This window comes from Sciurus vulgaris (genome assembly GCF_902686455.1).
Source record: "Sciurus vulgaris genome assembly, chromosome: 3".
Classification (NCBI taxonomy): domain Eukaryota; kingdom Metazoa; phylum Chordata; class Mammalia; order Rodentia; family Sciuridae; genus Sciurus; species Sciurus vulgaris.
In genome coordinates, this window is record NC_136463.1 from 98,733,894 (window position 1) to 98,756,980 (window position 23,087).

General features: G+C 35.3%; 1 protein-coding gene across 4 annotated transcripts in view; it reads left to right on the forward strand.

The window, feature by feature from the left end:
* The window catches only part of ARHGAP15 (Rho GTPase activating protein 15), a 631,777-nt gene that overhangs the window by 490,410 nt on the left and 118,280 nt on the right, over positions 1-23,087 (forward strand). For all 4 annotated transcript variants that reach the window (XM_079135673.1, XM_079135674.1, XM_079135675.1 and 1 more), the window contains one exon: positions 14,094-14,228. In XM_079135673.1, coding sequence (XP_078991799.1) covers positions 14,094-14,228 — 135 coding nt within the window. The remainder of the gene's footprint in view (positions 1-14,093; positions 14,229-23,087) is intronic.

Consider the following 23,087-nt stretch of genomic DNA (forward strand, 5'->3'; position numbering starts at 1 on the left):
ATCTTGGTCCATTTTGTGCTACTATAATAGAATACCACAGACTGGCTTAATTGGGGGGGGGGGTACTGGGGTTTGAATTCGGGGGCACTCAACCACCGAGCCACATCCCAGTCACCTTTTGTAGTTTATTTACAGATAGGGTCTTGCTGAGTTGCTTAGCACCTCACTTTTGCTGAGGCTGGCTTTGAACTTGCAATCTTCCTGCCTCAGCCCCCTGAGCCACTGGGATTACAGGCAGGCACCAAGGTGCCCAGCCAGACTGGTTTATTTAAAATTCCCAACACAATTCTGTAGTTGGGAAGTCCAATACTGAGGTGCTAATATCTGGAGAGGACCTTTTTACGGTATCATCACATGGCAGAATGCAGAAGGAGAAAGAAGGAGCAAGAGGGGACTAAATGTGGCCTTTTGTAATGGCATCAAACCCATTTATATGAGTGGAACCCTCTTAGCTTAAACCTCTTAATACTGTTACAACTGCTATTAAATTTGAATACGAATTTTGTAGGGACAAAAATTCAAACCACAGCATAGGTGAAGCCAGATTGCCTGGACTTTGCCACTAAATACCTGAATAAATCTGAAAAAGGTGCTTAATCTCTGGACCTGTTTCCACATTGGTAAAACTGAACTAATAATAGTACCTACAGCATATATTGATTTGGGGATAAAATGAATGAATTTATGTGAGACACTTGGAACAGTACCTGAGAATATTACTGCTTCCTAGTAATTCATATCTTTCTATAACATTTCATTAGACACACAATGACACTTGGGGTTTGTAGACCTAACTCTTTTCTAGATGTTAAGTTCCTTGAAAGCAGAGACCATATATTTGTGACACCTCATAAACAGCCCTGGGTTAAGCACTTTATAGAAATAGAGTTTTTTTTTTTTTTTTTTAATCTTTTAATTAGATTGAGATTGAGGAAAGATTACAAAGAGATCTTAGGTAAGTAAAACTCTTCCAAACAATAAACAAGACATTCATTTATTTCCCCCTCATCATAAAGATGAAGAAAAATGAGGTCAATTATTAATAATACATTGAAAGTAGGTTTGCCTTTTCCTTTGAATTTTCTAAACTCTATAATTAAAATGACTTCAAATTGGAAGATTGTAAGGAAGAAATTAATCTTATTGGTAAGTAAAAAAGCAAATCCCATGGTTGATGATAGATATGACCTGTTAGCAATAGTTACACTTTCATACTTTCTTTTCTTACAGTCAGCATGTGGAGACCAACATAATCCAATTAATTGTAATTCCCTTTTGTGGAGTCGGTAAAGTAGCGCATGATACTAAAACACCATTGAAGTCTTATCTCCAGTCAGATAATCCAAATGGATTCTCATTTTCAAAGTACCAGCAGGTTTTTATAAACTTCAGGAAAATAGAATATTTTGACTTCCCTGAACTTATAATAAATGTGATACATAATAATTACTCTCTGAACTCTAATCCTTCATAAACATAGCCATCGCTTTTCAAAACTTCTTTCTCTGCTGAGTTTCATGAATACACCTGTGTGTCTCTCTTATTTCTTGATTTCCTTTAAATTAATCTTTTCACTGTGATTATGCAGTATTTTAACACAACAATCTCAACTGAGCTTCTCATTCTTGGTGTCTCTAGATGCAATGACCCTCTTCTACATGTTCTCTTTGCTCCTTCCTACGCACTACTGCCAGAGCAGTTCTCTAGAATGTTCTCTCCTGCTTGTAGTCACCCAGAATATTTCAGCTATAAGAACGCTCAGGATGTACCCTCTGCCTTTCTTTCCATCCTCAATGTCCTGAGATATGTAATCTACCATTGTGTGTTCTCTAACAACTTTTAGTTTCCCAATGGCATCAGGTTCTTCTATCCTTGACATGTTACTTCTACTTGAATTTTCTTCATACAGCTCTTTCATTCCTCTCTTCCAGTCTCTGCCCTACCATTACCCACCTGATTGCTCATGACTTAAGATAATTAAATGTGATAGTTTGTCTAGGAAGTATCACCTAGAAGAAGCTAGATGATTGCCTTCCATGTTCCCATAGCAGTTGACACAAAGTTATAACTTTACCAGGCTTTATTTTAGTTTTTCTATTTGCCAAAATTTCCTATATACACAAGATCTTTGAGCATAATAGCTGTATCTTTTCCTTTACTTTTTTACCCCAATAGTCACAATATGCCTACATAAAAATTTGAATTCAGTATTTGATAAATGAATGAACAAGCGAGTAACCCACTTATATCTTCAATACTGGTTTTGAAAGAAAAAGGTGAAAAAAAGAATACAAAAATTATGCTCTGTGAACAAATACATGTATCTATTGTCATCATCATTGTTAATTAAGTTTGAAATAGGCTTTAGTATCAAAACAGGTTAAAATTTAATAGTGATACACATATATCCATAACCAGAAAAGGGAGTGTAACAGGCACTGGGCACTAGGCAAAACTCTGGGAATACAAAAATGAATGAGAACAAATTCCTTTAAGAAACACAGGAGAGATCGTAGTTAAGCCACTATAGTTAAATTAATTAGATGTGGCATGGCAGTTGATGGGATTTTCAGGTTATTATTAGAAAAAGAGTAAGCAAAATCTGAAATAAAACCTAAGGTAGGCAAGAATCAAAATTAACACCACAGAATCTGAGTTGCTTCACAAACTACAGGCAGAATCCCAGGAGTCAGTGCCAAGGCTCGTATAGACCAGAAAAGAAGAAAAGTCAGGATAAGGGCACATGATGACAGAAGCCTGTATCTTCCTGTACGTGTCACTTGAGCTTTCCACTGACTTTCTTGTGCTCTCTACCACCATAATGAACATGCTGAAGTTAGTTCAAGAACATTTCTGTTCTGCTTGGAGAGATGAGGCTCATGTATGTCAAAATAGCCTGCACTACTTGGAAAGACATCTTAGTACCAACGGGTGACCTGAGACCACAGCAAATGGCATTTTTTCCTTTCTACCAGCGAAACTGTAGACAACCCTCAGACTTGAGAGTGGCTCAGTCATCATCATCACCAACATGATCTTTATTAAAAAGGTACTTAGTAAATAACTAATTGAACATTCTTTTGTATTAATCAAACAAATATAAAGTTAAAAGAAGTAACCCTAGAGAGAGCACAATCTTAATAGTGACATTAAGTAGAAATGGAGGTGTCATTACTTCAAGAGATCATATAGTACTATGTGATATCTTTTATTCTTCATTTTATATTTATAATTTTCTTTCTACATGCACCTAATAGGTGTTCATAAGTGGTTTCAATGAATAAATATATTAATTCGATTAACATCACATTGGACCTGGATATTATACTATTAACTATGATTCTTCTTCTTTTTTCTTTTTTTTAATACTGGGTATTGAACCCAGTGGTGCTCTACTACTGAGCTTCAACTTCAGCCCTTTTTATTTTCAACAGTGTCTCACCAACTTGCTGAGGCTGGCCTCAAACTTACAGTCCTCCTCCCTCTGATGAGATTACAGACATGCACAATACCACCTGGCAGTGCAATCCTTATATTAACATATAAGGGTGGAATTCCACTCATTCATTTTCAAAAACGAAATGTTTTTTTTCTTTCAGATAATTATTTCACATAATTTTTTTTTACTTATTTGATTTTGGTTTTATTTTAGTTCCTCAGCTCATCAAACTACAAACAATTATTATTATAAATACATATTATTTTATTCATAATTATTGTTATATATTTGTCAAACATGAATTGTGAGCTACCTATTGTAATTTAGTTATTCAAACTTGACACTCCAATAAAAGTTGAGTCTCTCAGAAGAATCTCTTCTACTCTTTAAAAGAATTATATGGACATTTTTATTCCAAGTCCCCTTCTCTTTCTTTCCTCCCCTCCCTCCCTCCTTCTTCATTTAACTCACTGTTATACTTTTCTCAACTATGCACAATTTTTCTACAGATATATGAGAACAGTAGTAGGAAATATTGATAATATATTTCCAAAGAGACATAATCTGTCAACATTCATGATGCTAACAAATTGGGGTTATAAGAGAAAATTGGTAATGTCTGCAAAAATTGGGTATATACCCATGTTTTGATCCACAAATTCTGGGTCTAGAAATTTGTTTTACTCATGCAAGTATATCCTGAAATGGATGTAAAATGAGTACAAAATTTCTTACATAAACACAATGGGAAATAGTCTGCTATTGAAGACTAGATAAGTAAATTATTCTATACTCATAAAGGTAAATATTTAACTGTAAAAAATGAGGGAACTCTTTATGTTTTAATTTTGAATGATCTCCAAAGTCTAACAACTGAAAAAAATTAAGATACAGAACAGTATATAAAAAGTATTTTTGTCAATAAAAATAAATTTAAAAAAATAAAGTAAACCTTTTTTCTTTTTTAAACTTTGGGAAAAAAAGTATTTTTGTGTTTGCATTTTCTTTTAAGATGGTGATAGAGAGTAATATTGCTTGAGTATAGAAAATATCTTTGAGGGGACTGGGGCTGTGGCTCAGTGGTAGAGCACTTGCCTAGCATGTGTGAGGCACTGGGTTTAATCCTCAGCACCACATAAAAATAAATAAAATGAAAGCACTGAGTCCATTTACAACTAAAAAATATTTAAAAAAAATAAGAAAATATCTTTGAAAGAATTTGTAACAAACTGATAGTATATATTTCTTTTGGGGATATAAACTAAGTAGCTAGGGACATATCAGAAAGAGAGTTTTGCAATATGTGCTTTTAAATATTTTGAAATTTAAATTAATTATTTAAATATAAGAATTATTGGGCTGGGGAAATAGCTCCACTGGTAGAGTGCTTGCCTCGCAAGCACAAGGCCCTGAGTTCGATCCCCAGTACCGCAAAAAAAAAAAAAATTATTGCAAAATAATAAAAATTTTAAAATTACAGCAAATACTGCACATTTCATATTTAAAATTAAACATGTCAACTATTGTGTTATTAAGGGTTGTTAATAATCAAGCAATTTTAAATAGTTTGTTAAAGTAAAAATAACCCCACAATTGGAATTATTTGTATGAATTATGATAATCCAAATTTACAATAAAGGAACAAAAGAGTGATTTTATGCCCCATATCTTTGAAAACAAGAATTATCAATAGACCTCTGTATTCAGGCAGGCAGACTCCCTTTTAAGATAGGAAGAAAATCTAAAGTTTCATTTACAAAAATCAAAATAAGCAATTACTGATAATGCATATATTCATTAAAGAATCCATATCATTCTTCTGGACTTGTAGAGGTAGGGTTGTTCTGTGTCTTCAAATAGTGACCTAGCTATTCTGCCTAATTTTATACAAGTCATTGTAAAATTTATAAATTTCCCAGCTCATATTTTGGCTACCTTTGTAGAGGTCTGGCTATCCCTATGATGTGAAGTAACAAAACAAAACAAATATATATATATATATATATATATATATATATATATATATATATATATATTACTGATGTTATTCTTACAAATCAAACTAATTGGGATAATTTAGATTTTAAAAAGTGATGAAATATATCAAAATTTTCATGACCCTAACTTAAGGAAAATTTACTTCATTCTTGGTAGTGATGTTTTTAGAATTATTATCCTGAATATGCTAGAAATATTCTATTCATTTTGGTTATCTTAAATTGACAACTAACAAATGCCTTATCTGAGGATAGAAGGGTTTCAGTGAATGAAAGTCTTTATCTACCAATTTTACACTTAATTCCTAACTTCTTGAAGGAATATTTCCCGACAGACTTCTGTATCAGCAAAAAGCAAAGTTCCTATCCTGCTCAGTGTTCCCATTTCTAACCCCACACATACAGACAATATAGCAAGGGGAATAAGAAAAGCCAGAAGTTGTATTAGATTCTGGAAACATTTGCCAGTCCAGCTGACAGATACAATGTGCAAATAACTTTTCTAATAATGATATGACAAACCTATACCAGATCCTTTTCATATGACCTCACTGAATTCTCACACAAAATTAGGAAGCTTAATTAGACAAGCTCTCATTAAAGTGAGGGAACCAGAATGTTAAGTAACCTCTACATATGTGCATCTTCCTACAATAGGCATGTTACCTATAGATGGATATTTATAGGATTTAGTTTTATTTATGTCCTACACGGCACTGTGATATGTTTTGACCTGATCCTCTGCTTAATATTCTAAAATGTAACATAACTTTGAAGAAACAAATAGCAGTGGTGTCATTTTAGTGCCAATATAAAGCAAGTCTTCAGAAATGACTGTTGAAATTTAATCCTACAGATTCTCCACCCTTTGGAGTATGTAATGTATGAAATCATCCATGGAATTCAAGTAAATTCAGAATCTATTTGGAGAAGACGGTCAAATAAAATGAAGCATTGTGTACAGTGTCTATAGAGTACAAAAAGCCTTTGAACAAATGGAAATAAGAGAAGCATTGGAAGCTCTGAGTAAGAAAGGAATTAAAGAAATATGTATTGGCACCAAGCAATACAACTTTTTTTTTTTTTTTTTTAATGACCCTAACCTAAAGAAAAAGCAGGTCATTTTGGTGGTGTTCTGGTGTCAGAATCTGAACAGGCCTACCACTTTTCAGATGCCAGGACAAAATATCTAGAAGCCTAGAGAGAAGCATTATATCAGTAGGAACATTTTATAAGGTAGCATTCTGCATGGAGTTATGATGATGGGGAGATGTTTTATGTTATGCCATTATAAATTAAAAATGCACACAGCAATGACACATTTGTTATACTTTCCATCTGTGGTGCTTGCTTCACAACTTTCAGTTGTACCTATTTATTATGTTATTATTTACATTCAAATGAAATCTGGGGAGAAATACAAATAAGACATTCTTTTTCCTGACTCACTTCCTGTACTGGATATGGTGGAAGACTGTAGCACCTCCTCAAATAAAGCAACTCTTTTTCATATTAGCCAGTGACATCGTTTTCATGGCTGGGGATTCTCAAATGATTTCCAAAGATATATGTAAATTTACATGGAAAGTAAGCCAACACATCATGCCAAAATATTCCATTGAATATTAAGATATAACACCACCTTTCTTTGCCTTTTTAAAAATGTTTTAAATACTTTGAAAGTTTCCATAATTTCCTTAATTTTTTTCCTCTATTCTCTTCAAGGAGGCCACCAAAAAATGAGTTTTGTAGACCAGATGGCAGAACCAACCACCATATACTCTTAAAGTAACCATTTTTAATTATAAGACTCCTAAGAACTTCCCAGGGGCTACTCTGATAAATTGTGAGGAATAAGCTTCTTTGATTTGAGAGTACAAAGTTTCCTATTTAAATCCACTTTTCTCTTTCGTCTTTGATAGATACCATGGCCGTAGACAGTTGATTTGGTTTACATTGAAATTTTCCTCAGAAAGTTTTCAGTGTTCTTAGTACTTTATGTCTCAACTACATGAACAATGAAATATTTCTTCTCTTGAAGTAGTATTTTGAAAATAGCAATCCTGACTTTATTCTTTGCCACACTGGAGTGTGTCCTGCATGTTTACAGAGCAAAGCATTTGAAATAGGTTGAGCCTGAATAAGAAAGCAACTTTTCAACTAATTCCAGCTTCAAATCCTTGCTTTGAATAGAGTTAGCTATTTTTATTTATCTGGAATTATCTAAACAGCTATATATGTTGTTTCCTGTATTTTGCAAATGTGGCATAGCCCTCATGTTGCAAAAAACTTAGATATGATCCAGGAGCATACATCATCCTTCTCTGTCCAGAATCATTGGGCATTTTATTAGTCGGTTACTAAACAAAGTGCCACAGACTGGGCAGTTGAAAGAACAGAATGTATTTTCTCAGGGTTCTGAAGGTTAAAAGTCTGAAGATTTCAAGATTTCAGTAGGTTCAAGTTACTCAAGATAGGCATAGCCTCCCTTTTTGACTTTTAGAGGGACATTTCCTACAGTGTCTTCTCATGGTCTCCCCTTTATGTGTCCTAATCTTTTCTTGTAAGTACAACAGTAGTGTTGGACTGGGCCCCTTATGACCTCATTTTGCCTTGATTTTCTCTTTAAAGGCCTTATCTCCAAATAGTCACATCAGATCAGGAGGTAGCAGGGTTCAAGGCTTCAGTATATGATTTTGTGGGTTGGTGAGAGAGGTAATTCAGTCCATAGAAGGCTTGGTGTGCATTTTTAGGGTGATATGTTTGTTCTTTTAGTTTGTCTCTGCTCATGCTCCAAGTCAACAGAATAAAATTTTAGAGGACAGAAATAAGATATAAAATGTCTACAAGTTCATTGATATTCACTTTAGTAATTTTTTTAGCATCCAGGAAAGCCCCCTCCTCTTAGAAATATCAAGCAACTTTGACAGCTGTAACTTTTAGAAGCATACAGTGTCACACTCAATGTCCAGTCTCCATTCAGTTTGTTTATTCAACAAAAATTAAGTGAACAAACAAATTATCTGGCCAACTGGCCTAGTTTTCTAAGATAATGTCCTCAGTCATACCTCACATTACATCCAAAGTGTCCTAGGAAAGAACTTTTAGCTGGACTAGCATGGAAAGATGCTGCTTTGAGCACAGGGTTTATGTCACCAAATTTGAGAATTTGTCATATCTCCAATCTGCCAGAAATGAGGTTGAACTGCCACATTCATATGACAGCACTACATGAAAAGGTTGTGAGAATTGAAGGATTCCACCAACTTCCTTTTGATCCTCTCTGTTAGAAGCTAAACTAAACATCAGGTACATCCTTATAGATAAACAGTGTTGTCGTATCCACTTTAATATCTAATCTTCCAGTCTGATTTTATGGCCAAAAATACTATTATTTTTTGGATCGATAGTCCTTCTGGCATTTCTTTCATTTATGATGTGACTTTCATGTATCCAGCAGGCCTTTTAGATAAGAGTTCCAAGTGGTCATCAGTACTGGAAGCAGATACGACATCCTTCATGAGAGTTTCACAACATAATAGGTTCTTATCACCATACTAATGAAGTCAGAGCCCTTCCCTCCATACTCTGGAAGGTTGGGATGTCTTTCCCTCTTTTTTCATTGCAGCAGTCAAGGCTTTTAAAGTGTCATGGAAATCATTACAGGGTAAAAAACACTTGTTTTTTTCTGCCTTTTTTTAATATACAAGGAATTATCTCTTTACTCTTGTGTTACTATTCTACTCTGGATAGTTCAAGGTATGTGCACCCACAGTTCAACCAATACTAAGATAAAAAGAGTTTGATTTTAGTTAAAATTGAACCTGATATTGCAATTTCTCATCATACCAATCTATAGAGCAATCTATATAATGCAAGTGGTGCTCAAATTCCTAGTCATATTTAAATGTTCCTTTTTTCCTTAGTAACTACTTTGAACTTCCACAGCTATCAGAGATCCATTTTTTTAGTTCTTCTTGGTAAGAAAAATTGTTCTAATAGCTATAGTCAACTTTTTTCTTTCATATACATATAATATGTATGTATATGTATTGCTTATACACAGAAAGTTTACTTAAAAAATAAGTAAAATGTACTAAAGACTCTTCATGAAAGGTCACTTCTTAAGACAGGCTTATTTGAAAATAACTTTTAGGTATATTTTTGTGACCTCATAAAAATCACACAGTATTTGGATTTGGAGCTTGACAGATTATCAATTCTGTCTATTTGCTTTGAACCAAAAGCCATGACCAAAGTGAATTTCAGATAGCTTAAAATTAGAGCACCAGGAGAATCCAGGACAGATCTTGAAACTTAGTAAGGATGATGAGATATCTTGATTCAACCAGACTTATTCCCAGTATTGGATTCTGGCATATAACAGTTTTTGTTGGTCCCATATGAAAAACTGCATCACACTGAGATAAATCCTACAAAATAACCAGGATGGTTTTTGATGTTTACTGGGGGTTTCCATTGCCTGAATCCCTAATATATTTTGCCTTTTGGACTTAATTCATCTTCCCCACTATAGTGAAATCTTGAATATGTGTGTTTCCTTATGTTTTCCTAATGTTTTTCCGATAGATTTTCCCATTTGGTACATACTACTATACTTTCTCTCTCTCTCTCTCTCTCTCTCTCTCTCTCTCTCTCTCTCTCTCTCTCTCTCTCACACACACACACACACACACACACACACACACACACACCACCATCACCACCACCACCAACAAGAACAACAAAACCCAACTAATACATACACAATGAATAATTGGTAAATTCAGGCCTGGAGGTAATGCTTGTGTAATATGTTTTTCCACTCTCTCTTATTTCCTCTGCACCCTATCACCATGCAACTATTTGCTCCATCTCTGCTCCTTTCCTAATGAGGTTTCTTCTTATTGCCAATTTTTATATCTATTCATATAACAATCTGTGCCTTATATAAATGAGTAATTAGTAAAAACTGGCGTTAATTTACAGGTAAAAGCATAGCCTCAAGTAAGACATTTAAAGATAAAATCTGAAAATCCCTACCCTTAAACTAATAGTCTATTTACTATCACTTGCAATTGCCACTTGACTTTTCCCCTTCTGCTACCAGCCAAGACTAAGTCTGAACATAGTTGTATTGAACGCAGTGGGACTGACTGGCTTCTCATCCAGGACTATCACTTGTCAGCTGTGAGGAAGCTACTCAGCTTGCCCATACCTCATTTTCCCGCTCTGTGAAATGAATATTAAGATAACAATAGCACCTACTTCATTGTCTTCCTGAAAAATTTAGATAATGAATTTAAGATGTATAGTATAGTCCCCGGTGCAATGTAAGGACTACATAATTAATGGTAATTATTTTTACTGCAAAGTGCCTGAAATATAATCATACAAAATTTGTTCTGTAAAAGGTTTTGATTTTATCAATATTGATTGTCCACTCTTAAATTTATATTAAGGAATTCATGGTATGTGCATATCTAAATTTCTACTTTCCTGCCTACCTAAGGTAAACCTCATAAGCCCATATTTACTGAGCAATTTCTATAGACCCTTACAGATTCCATTATAGTGTTCTTAACCAGTAGTATTATTTGTAGCACCAGAAGATATTTGAAGATATCTGGAGACAGCTTCCATCATCATCACTGGGAAGTGCTGCTGGCATCTAGTAGGTTGAGGCAGGGATGCTGCTAAACATCCTTTAATGCACAGGACCATCCCATGACAAAGAATTATCCATTCTCAAATGCCAATAATGTGTCACTGTTGAGAAACCCTGTCCTACCAGAAAAGGGAAAAGTTTAAGATATCCTCACTACTAACAATTGTGTTGGAAGATGCTTATCAAATAATGCAAATATCTTTGCAATGATGCCTGCCAACAACAGGAAAGGCTTATGGTTAGAACTTCTTGAAGACTGGTTGGCTTCATGAGAAAGCATATTATCTGGACATAGCTATATATTGAGATAAAACACAGTGGCCTTGAAAAGTATGCCTTGAAAACTTCTGGTTTATCAGGGATTTTGGCCTTGCTTGATTACAGAGACCTTGATTTAAAAACTTAACTATTTTATTCCAAAAGACTCATTCCAACTCCTGTCACATTGCTTCATTAATGTACTTGTTGAAGGACTATAGATTATTATTATTTTGTTTTTAAAAGAAAACTGCATAGATATCTAGAGTGGGAATGTTGGTTTAAGTGGAACAAGTTGATATTACAGTGTGTGGCATTTTATGGGAACATGATCTAGTGGTATTCATTGATCAGCAAACTTTCTTTCATACATTGAAGTATTCAATTTACATAGTCACTAGAATTAACTAATATGTATGTGGAGGTGACTAATATCAATGACATTTTCCTTGGTTAAACACTTATTTGTCACTGGTGGTGTTTTCTTGCTTAAGACAAAATCATTCCTTCTTACCCATTGAACATTTTCCTTTAGCAATCTCAAAGTTATGCACCCAATGGCATTTCATGTTGGACTTTTCAGATAAATTTTTGATAATGATAGTTGTATATTGTGATTGTGCGTGTGTGTGCGTGTGTTTTTAGGTTTCCACTTAAAGTTCAGTGCCAAAGCTACAGTACTTATACATTTTCTAAATGTGTTTTAAGCAATAAGTTGTACAACATTTTTAGAACATGTGTTAAGCTATTTCTCTAAGAATGAAGCTCTTAACAAAACATAAGCACTCTGCATGAGATCTTAGCAGCAAAGTGCTTAAAAGATAAAGTAAGAATTGGTACCATGGGAAGAACACCAGCTGTAGAGCGCACAGGTCCATTATGAGAAGTATGGTAGTGGGTAGGGAGAAAATGATTTAATCAGGAGTAAAACCAATTTTATTATAAGGGCACGCAGGGGGTGTGGCACCATAGTGAGAGGGACATTTCAAAATATCTGACAGATTTCAACAATGTGAAAACCCCGTTCTTTAAAGTGACAGTAAACCCCATCAGGTCTCCCTTTTTGATGCTATTGTTAACAGTTGACTGTTTAAAGCTGGCCTGCTAAGATGCTGTCGGCCTATTTCAATAGTGGGTAGCCAAATAAAAGACTAATTGTTGAAATACAATCAATCAAAAATGATTGCAGGGCAGAAAGAAGGTCTCTTCTGCTGATTTTGTTGTGGATCATATTATTGTGTTATGATCGAGGTAGGAATGAAGATTGAAAGGGAAGAAGAAAATAGCCTATCTCACATAAACAGATCTACCTAATTTCTCCCCCACCCCAAACTTACTATTACACAGAAATATCACTTACTAGCCCTAAAAATAATGGTCCATTTAAAAAGAAAAAAGATCTGATAGAGATTTGAGCTAATATTTTTAAAAGGGTATGAACATTATTAGCAAAACAGCTCATGCAGAGAATCCCTACAGTGTCAATTCTCAGCTTTTCTTACATTTTTTGGTGAGAAATTCTCCTCAGCATTCATGAAACTGACACCAAGGAGGCATGTGACTGTGAGCCCAAGACATCAGTAAAGAAACAAAATTCCAGTTGATCATGTACCTGTTAAGTTCTTGCCAGGTATTTCAGCTTTTCAGTTAACCCCCAGATTGTATAAAACAATTAGCTTTTGTTTTCTTTAAGTCCAGAATCTAAAACCTTTTCCATGTTGCACATTCAGAAAGACAAATCCTATGGAACAATAGCAATACCTATCTGTCTTGCTTTCTTTCAATTAAATGTAAAGATGTCACTCTCTGACACTAATACATCCATTTCTTGAAGAGAATGCTTCCAAACTTTCAGATCGCTGGGGGAAATGAAGATAATAACTGCCCAGCACATTTTATTTCAGCTCAAACCTTCATTCTGGCAGTTACTTTCTTTAGTATTTCAGTGTCTCAACTCACGCTTCCCAAGCAAACACTTCTCTTGTTTCTAAAGAGTTGGTAAGCACTTGTGGTTTGTCTTCAGTGTGTTATCATTTTTGACAGCTTTGCATAGCCTACGTAGGCCAACAGGGGTCTGTCTAATATTGTTGCTGGGCACATTCTCCTCACTGAGATGAAAACTAAAAAAAAGATATTTTTGAAGCAGTAAGAAGGAATTAATATCCTTTCTCACTCAGCATTGTATTCCTTGCTGACTTTATATTCAGGCAAAAAAAGGAAAAAAGTGTTACCCATTATTCCCTTGTACATAGCAAGGCTAACACATGTAAAGCAATAACTCATTTTCTATTGCCATGTTTAGCATATGTCTCCTGTTGGCTCAGCAAGGCCTTTAGGCCGGTCCCTTGAGCCGGCCATCATTGGCAACTCTTAGCCCCTCAGTCTCAAAACCAAATAGCTTTGAATCATGTTGAGCTGTGATGCTAATTTTCATACTGATGCATTATGGGAATAAATGTATCTGACATACTGTGTCAATGGCACCGTCTCTTTGTGTGTCTTGTTTTTTGTTAGCTGCATTCCTACAGATGGTATTCCATTGAAAATGTTCCCTTCCTACGGAAAAAGGGGAGGGAAAAAAAAAAAAAAAAACACGCACAGCACCAAACCTCTAGGTGCAGAAGGCTGTTAACGGTTGCTGATGATAGTAGGCAAACATTAACATAATAATTAGTGTCTTGTAATTGTTTCATTAAAACCAGTTGTTCCATTTCTCCTCGTGTTTTCCCAGAAGAGAAGCTGAATTTGGACGACAGCCAGTGGGAGGACATCCACGTTGTCACCGGAGCACTGAAGATGTTTTTCCGGGAGCTGCCTGAGCCGCTCTTCCCCTACAGTTTCTTTGAGCCGTTTGTGGAGGCGATCAGTAAGTACCTCTCAGAACGAAGCAGTCGGCGGAATAGCCTGGCATCATGGAATTATTAAGTAAATAATAAGAATAATGATCATAATAACAAAGGAGAACAGATAACGTTCCCAAAATGTTCCCAATGCTCCATGTCTCTCATTTTAAATTCTGTGTTTTCGATGGTTTGTCTTATTGCTGACACGGTAATATTATTTGAGTTTTTTTTTTTTTTTTTAAATGAAATTATTCAGGAAAAAAAAAAAGAAGATAGCATCCTATTTAGGGTAACCGAATTTAACTAGGCTTACTCAAATGAAAATAGCATCCATGGAATCTGCCATAAAGAAGTCACCATTTGCACCACTGGCTCTTGCCTTTATACTTTCAGAATTCCAATGAGTTTGCAGACAAAGGGGTCTTATAAAGGAATGTAACTAAATTAAATATTACATTTCATTAAATATGTGTTAAATCATCAAGTGAGACATCATGTTCTCTTGGTTCAGTCACTCTTCACTCATACTAGTAAATAGATGCAGTTTACTTATGAGCACTGTGAAAACCAAATTAAGTGATGACAAGTTTCTTCTGTTTAATGGGTGACTTACGGGAGGGCTAGTTAAATCACTTACTAACCAATAGTCATTGTATACTCCATGAAACTTCTCTTGCTATTATTTTCTCATTTATAAAATAGACACACAATTAAGGAAGAGTAAACGAATAAGTGAATGAATGAATGAAAATCTTTTCCATATGCAGGAAAACTTCTGCTATAGATCCTTAGAAAAGCAAATACTAGTACATCTCTAAATTTAATATCTTAGGGTACATTTACTATAACTGTGACAGCTTGGAAAGAGTTTCCTGGCAAGCAAGCTGATATAAGGAGGAAAGAGGAAGAAAGAAGAAAGAAAGGTAAAATTAAAAGCTTGCAAGCCTGGCAGGAGCTTAATTAAAGTCCCAACAAGAAAAATCTCCAAGCAAAAATGTTCAACTTAGGAGGTCTAATCTTGGATGACTGTGTGTGCAGGGTTCCCAGGAGTGGGAGTGGGGACTTAGGGGACCCATATTGGAGAACATTTCCTCAACATGTCCTTTGATTTTGATTTTCACTCACAAAAGTCTTCACACTTGTTTAAAGCTCTGACAAAGTGAATCAAGTGTATTGAAGAAGAGTATTTTCTCCCATGGTCTTTTTCTTATTGCCTGCTCACAATTTCAGCTTTGGTTGTTGCTGTCGCTGTGGTATCATATAGTAACTGTCTTCTCATTATGAGTTTAGCAAAGAGGGGGAGCTCTTATCCCTGGTTACAACTTTTCATTTCATAAAATTATTCCACTTCTCAAGGTCAGTGAGGTTGTATAGTTCTCAGGTTCTCTTAACTTCATTTAAAAAGGAAGAATAAAGAAAAAAATAGACAAGCATGCATTTCCTAACACCTTATTTGGATATTCTGTCTTGACAATATGCGAGCATGGAGGATCATTTACAATACTAGGAGAGCATTCTGGTGGGAAATTGGAGTGATTTGCATATACCTATTCTGTGTACATTTAGTGACATAATGTCATCTTGAACTTCATAATTTTGAGGATTATCCCCTTTGGAAGCATACTTGCCACATATGCTGATTTCTGGGCTGTGATGTAGGATACCCTTCACTTAAACTTCCTCTAGTTCACCTGATTCCAGAGACAATAGTCAAGCCATTCCCTTAGCTTAAGAGAAAGGAAAGCAGGCCCTCAAAACTCAAGTGAATTTGTGTCCTTCAAATTGCCATAAAGAGTAGGATAATCTCTGAAATATTCTAGACTTAAATCCAATTTGCACAGAATTTCAGAGATGCAAACATGGTCAGAACTGAACACAGCAAAAGAGAGGCAAAACTGCATGCTCCAGACCCAGGACTTTGGCAAGGGCTTCTGCCAACTTACAGAGTGGATTATGGTAAGAATGAATGACACAATGCTTAGGAAAGTCCTTTAAAGATGTAAGATGCTGTAAAGATGCTAATAGCGTTTGTCCAGGGGAACTGTGTTTGGAAAAGTAACCTGAAAGAGAAGAAATAGGAAAGTTTTCCCTTCATTGTTCAAGGCAAGGAGAATCGGGACTATTGTCGGAATGTTTGTGTCCCATCAAAGTTCAGATTTGCAAATTTTGATCTCTACACTAATGGCATTGGAAGTGAGGCCTTTGGAAAGTTATTTAGGTCATGAGGGCAGAGCACTCATGATGAGATTAGTGTCCTTATAAAGAGATCCAAGAACCATTTACCACCTCTTCCACCATGTGAGGACACTCCTAAAAGTTGCCATATATGAACCAGAGTCGGCCCTCACCAGATCCTGAATCTGCTGGCCCCTTGATGGTAGAATTCTCAGCTTCTAGAACTGTGAGAAATAAATTTCTGCTGCTTATTATCTATGTAGTTTATAATAGCAGAACAAAGAGACTAAAACTCAGCAACCTTATCTTAACTAACTCAAAAGAGCAGAATGTCCTGATTTCTTAATATGTAAAATGGATGGGTAAACCAACAGGGTAATGTGGGCAATGTTATATTGTCGAACAGAGACATATACTAATCCATTTATTTTGGGCATAATCCTGAAGCTAGTTCTTGTGTTCTAAATTCAGAATTCATTCTAGATCATAATTCATATTTAAATATCCTTGAGGAATGGAAGAATGGCACCTAGATCCTTAGAAATGCTTAAAAATCACACCAGAGGAATCATTTTGCTCCCTTGAGCACAAGTTAAGCCAAAAAAATTTTTCAAAATTATAAAAACATTCATTTCCAGACCTAGGAGTCTAGGGCTTTATCACAGACCACATTTTCTTATGGAATCAATACAATGAGAACATCACCAAATTTGCTCATGAGTTCTTGGCTTTATAGAAAAAACGGTAAGTCTGTTAAGTAAATTCACAGAGTATGACTATGTATGCTGAGTCAGGGTCTCTTTCCTTGTTCTTGATTTCTCTACTATACCAGAGGGTTGACCCAAACTGGCTAAATTTCATAGGTACTCTTGAGGATTGGCTTCTAACTGTGGCAGCCAGTGGAAGCCATTGGCAGGAGATAATAGTTGGAGAGAGAAGCAAAGTCTAGCTGGTTTATTAGTTTTTTCCCTCACCCCTGTCCTCACCACCCATCTGCCTCAGGTTGCTCTTCTACCGGGGGTTCCATCTCCTCCCTTGCTCCTACTTTGCCTGGACAGTCCCACTCTGGTTTCAGGTTTGCTCTAGTGACGCAGACCCTCCTTTCCCTTCTAGCCTGAAGAAGGACGTGGCTTCCTGCCATGGCTAATTTCTTAGTTTCCTTACTTTTACCTCAGTTTCCTCATCACTTGAGTAACTAGTTCTCTGCATCAAATTAAGTCCCTGGTGGTGTAAATACTTGAAGTGCTTTCTGTCATTTGGTAGGAATTGGTGAAATACCATGCCTGTCAATGTCATGGTTGATGTTCTCATAATGTTATTTCCCTTTTCTACTCCACTACCCCAAGTCCAATTTATGATGGCATCACAGTTTTAATTGAGAGATGTGTTACCCTTTCATAGCAAAGTCAAAAGACAAATAGACCAAAAGGAGTTTTATATCCAACTGGAATGTTTTGCCTCTCAGGAGGAAATGTTATTTCTACAACAAGCAATTAATGACCACTTCTGCTATTCGAAATTACTTTTAATTTTCATTACATGTTTGAAAGTCATTATTGAGTATTCCAAGAAGAGTGAACAGAAGGCATTTACTTTTTAAAATAGTTTCTTTTTGGACCAAAAACAAACATTAATATCATAAGAATCTGCAATTACCATAGTGATCCCCTGTCTGATAATACTCATTGGGGTAACAAAAACACTAGATTTTGTTTTTATATTTCAGAATCCAAGTACTGCCGCTATTGATCTGTAATTCTATAGTTGAGGTCAATGCTACTGGGTCACCTGCAGATTATTTTGTGGGAATTTAACCCACTGACTACAAGGACTCAATTCCCTGGAAATGGCTTTTGCTGAAGGCATTATTAGTACAGTGAATGTAACCTTGGTAAAAAAAAAAAAAAAAAAAACACAGTTATAGAGTTTTATGATAGGAGGAGCAGTCTTGTGGCTAGAGGCCTGCAGGGGGTCTGGACATTTCCAGTAGATCTAAATCCTAGGAAATGTACTGTTTATTTCTATTCCCATCTTTTTCAATCTGATAAAACTACAGATCAAAAGAAAAGAGACAACAAGCAGTGTATTTTTTTTTTTTGTTTTAATGTCTGTATTTTCCCAAAGTTTCTGGGAAAGAAAAAGAGAGGAGAAAACACTCATTGACATTTCTGTTTGTTGTCTCATGGAATCCTCAAAATAACAAAGCATAAGTTACTGAAGAAGTAGAAAGGTCATATGGAAAATAATTTCTAGCTCATACAGTTACTATGAGAATTAAATAAGAAAACATTTTTCTTACCATACCTACTTACATTAGTTGCTTACTAAGTAATTTTAAGAGAAATCAATTGCTTTAAAAGAGCCCCAAATTTACATAGCTCAGAAAATTGGATTTAGCATTTAACTCCACACTAAAACACAACTTTTTATCTTTTTTGTTACCTTGATGAATAACTATCTACTGTTGCCAAATATCTATTACATCATTCTTTTTGAGACTTATATGTCCTAAATCATTGTATGTAAGACCACAACCAATTCTTTCTTATTTTCTGAACTGAATTTAGAATTAAATTATAGGTCAGAAATTTTAGTATTGGAATTTTAGTTTAGAAATAAGATACAACTTTCTAAGAGTGAGCAGTGTTTCAGTATGTATTACTAGATATTAAAATAATCAATTTTTTAAAATGTCACCTCTGAGAACATTTTTAACACTTTATTTTTTCTAAGCAATTTAAAAATTCATTACGATATACACAATGTTATTTTCCTGTTTCATAAGAACAACTATTCTAGGCTTAATTTTACTAGCATTAGTTTATTACAACTTTTTACTTGTATCAAATTATAATCTGCAAGCAAACAAATCTTACAGAAGAGTTTATGATGAAAAACTTTGATTGGATCTGATCTTTTGAGATCCCCGGGCCTGTTCAAGAGAGGAGTTCTTATTTGACCCCGTCAATGTTTGTTTCTTCCAGTGATTACTTTCCTAACTGTAGATAATATTTCTACTTTTGATTTGTCAATCATAGATATCTTTTATCATCTGACATGAAATATCGATTCATTCTACTTCATTTCTTCCAGTATTTGCTCATCATGTTTTTATTATATTTGGAAGTTAAATAATATACTTAAACTTTAGTTCTTGTTTCATCAACAGCCCACACAGTATCTGCTAACTCTTGCCTTCATGAGTGTTGTTCTTTACACCCTATCCAGCTCTTTTTTCTTCTTTCACAGTCATTTTACTCATTAATTCCTTTACATTTTAATTGTTGTCATAAGTATTCAGTAATTTGTTCTATTAGAGAAATAAAAAACAATACTTATATTTGCATTAGTACCACTCTAGAAGCACTGTTCACTTCCTATACCAGTGGTTTTGCAAATGTTTCTTCTCTAGAGTTCACTGTCACAACTCCTTCTCTTCCTAAAGAATAGTTCTCACAAGGTTAACTATCATCTCTTTGCTACTCTTCAAACACTTCTTAAATTCTTGGCTACATTGGATTCCCTTTGTAGCTGAATCATGATTCTCCTGGGTACATTTTTTTTTTTTAATTTATTTTTCTTCGTGTTTGTGATTGTTCTTTTCTGTGCTTTCCCACCCCCTGATGTTCTTTCTCACTCTTTCCTGACAACTATTCTTTGGTCTCATTTTTCCAGGATGCCTCCTTTCTAGTGCCTTTTCTCTGCCTCATTCATATTGGAATAGTTACCTCCAGGACTTCTCCAGGGTGCCTGGCCAGAGACTTCTTTCTGCTTTGTAAGTTAGAGCCATTGTTTCCTAGAGGGCTTGTATCTTAGTTTCCTTTTGCTGCCATAACAAATGAGCTCCACAGTTTTGTAGGATAAAAATCTAACATGGTTTTCACAAGTAAAGTCAAAGTGTTGGTGGAACTGCATTCCCTTCTGGAGGGTCCAGGGGAGAATCTACTTACTTGCCCTGTGACTTCTAGAGGCTGCTCAATTGAGGAAGTGGCTCCCTTCCTCCACCTTCACAACCAACAGTGACCGATTATGTCCTTCTCATATCACATCATTCTTACCTCTTCCATAGTCGTACCTTCCTAAGACACATTTTGTTTCCATTTTCCACTTTTGAGACACTTGTGATTACATTGGTTTCACCCAGATAATTCAAGGTAATCTCAAGATCCTTAACTTATCCTTTAGGAGTCTATTCTGTCAGCCACAACATGTTTTTCTCTCTTAGTTTATACAGCCAGTACCTTCTACACCTCCAAGTCACAAATGATGATGTTAATCCATCTATTTTCGTCTCCCTTCTCTCAAATCAAACCAATCTTCACAGTCGAGATCATACTGCAACTATATATTGATCAGTAGAAGAAAGAAATTACCTTGTGCATTTATTTATTCCTATTATTTATGAGAGCTAAGATTAAGAGATTTGACTCAAACCTGGACCAAATCTCACATTTGAAGGACTTGAATCATTTCATTTGGTGATATTCTGAATCTCAGCTCTTTTGTACTCACAGTAGACCATGTGTGCATTTATTTGTGAATTTGTTGAATTGCACTTTTCCAAAGTTGCCTTCTATGGGTAAAAATAATGACTTTTTCTTCCACCCCTAAGCAAGGTTCTGTATAGTTTCCATGATGGAAATGAAATAAATGCTAATTTCTTGATCAAGACAACCTTATGGTTCCAATGTAATCCCTTTTGCCATCTTTTCCAGTTTCCTTAAGTAAATATTGTATATACTTATAATATACAAACAAGTGTTATTTATGTTGTTTATTTACATATTACATGTATGTATAATGTATGTGTATGTTTGTGTGTATGTGTGTATACACACTAAAATTCAAGTATTAATCACCAAAGGTAGAGTATACCCCATTCCTAGTTCTTAAACACAACTCATAATCACACTAAGATGATTGAAATCAAAGGTATTACTCTGTGGCAAAAAATACCTATTACGTGTTCTCTTATTTTGTTTTCCATCTGTGGTCATCATGCCATTTGCCTATAAAGTATACTTTTAGTAGGTAATTGGGGGGAAAAAAAGCCAGGCAAGTATATTTGCAAATATTTTTTCACTCTTGACTTTATCTTGCCCTTTGGTCAAATTATTTCTGATGCATCATCAACTCTGTGATGACACTTTTTGGACAAAAAAGAAACAGAGCTTGTAAGGCCCTTAACTAAAAACAGTTACTAAACATGAAAGCTTGATAGTAGCAAATTATTTACAACCAGAGAAAGTAAAAACCAGGGTTTAACATTTTATCATAAAGAAACCAAAGATAAAAAAATAAAACACAATGTAAATATCCTCTATTGCACAATTTCAATGAAATTGGAAATCGAAATAAAGGTAAATTTTAGAGAGATTCCCTTAGTTTTCACAACAAGCTAACATTCTCACATATTTGGTGGACTTTTTATTGGGGTTGCTTTTTAATTTCTGGGTGTGTGTGTGAGTGTGTGTGTGTGTGTGTGTGTGTGTGTGTGTAGGCAAACTGGAAATTTTATGGCTGATGCCTAGCCTGTCTCTTAACTCATTCTAATTATATTCATAATTAAAATGTAGAAAAATAGTTGACTACAGCCAAATGGCTTACACAGGTGTCTCTCTGTAGGGATGGTTTAGTGCTAGAGAATAAACAACTGGACCTCCATCTACTTACTTTGGCTTAATAAAAAGTCCTTTATATGTAAAACCAGAAGGTGATTCAGAATTAAAATTGGGCCTTGACTCTGAAATTAATCGAGTGGTAAGACATCAGCTCCACTAGAAAATGTGCTGCTTGTCTTTTTGCTTTTCCTTTAGACTTCTATTTTACTTGCACTCCTTTCTTCCATATCCTTGAGAGGTCACTTTTTCAAAGCAATAAACGTTTCAAGCTGAGCAATCAGCCAGGCAGCCTTCATGAGTCAGCTTCCTGAGCATCCCTACTCCTACTGAGTAGACATGCTTTTAAAAAACAGATAACAAAATGCAGAATTTCTTCTCAATACCTCAGTGGAAAACAGTTATCTTGACCCATTCCTTTAATGGGGGATTTGAGTGGCTGGTTTTCACTGCCTCAATAGATCCTAATGAAATTCAGGGTTTGTGGCCTGTCATTCTACACTGAGGCTCTTGCCTCATTTCACATTCTTTAGTTCATTCTGCACTGTGATCACCACTGATGGACCTTCCGAAACGTCTTCCACCCACAACCCAGTCCCATCTCTAACTGAGGCCACGTTTGTCTCTCCTATTTCCCCAGTAACATTTTTCTCCCACCCAATACATATTTATTCCATTTATAAAGATAGGAAAATTAATATAACCAGCTTTGTTTTGTTCTGAGTAAAAGCCAAATAATTTGCAAGCTCTTCAAAGTCCTATATGATCTGGTTTCCCCAAGCCTTGCCTGTTCACGATTCAGCCCACTGGGCTCCTTCCTCTTCTTTGAAAACTTCAGGCACACTGAGAGTCCTTGCTTCAACCTTTTACCAAAGCTCATATACCCCAGATTACCACTCACATGCCAACTTGTTAGTGACATCTACTCTCAATGGCAAAGCTAGGTTTCCTTCCTGATCACACATCACCACCTCTATTAAAATCCTGACTCTACTATTCACTACCTATAAGACTCAAAAAGTTCCTAATCTCTCTAGGCTTCCCATTTCCAAAATAGTACCTTCTCCATGAAGATTTTTAAATAATTTC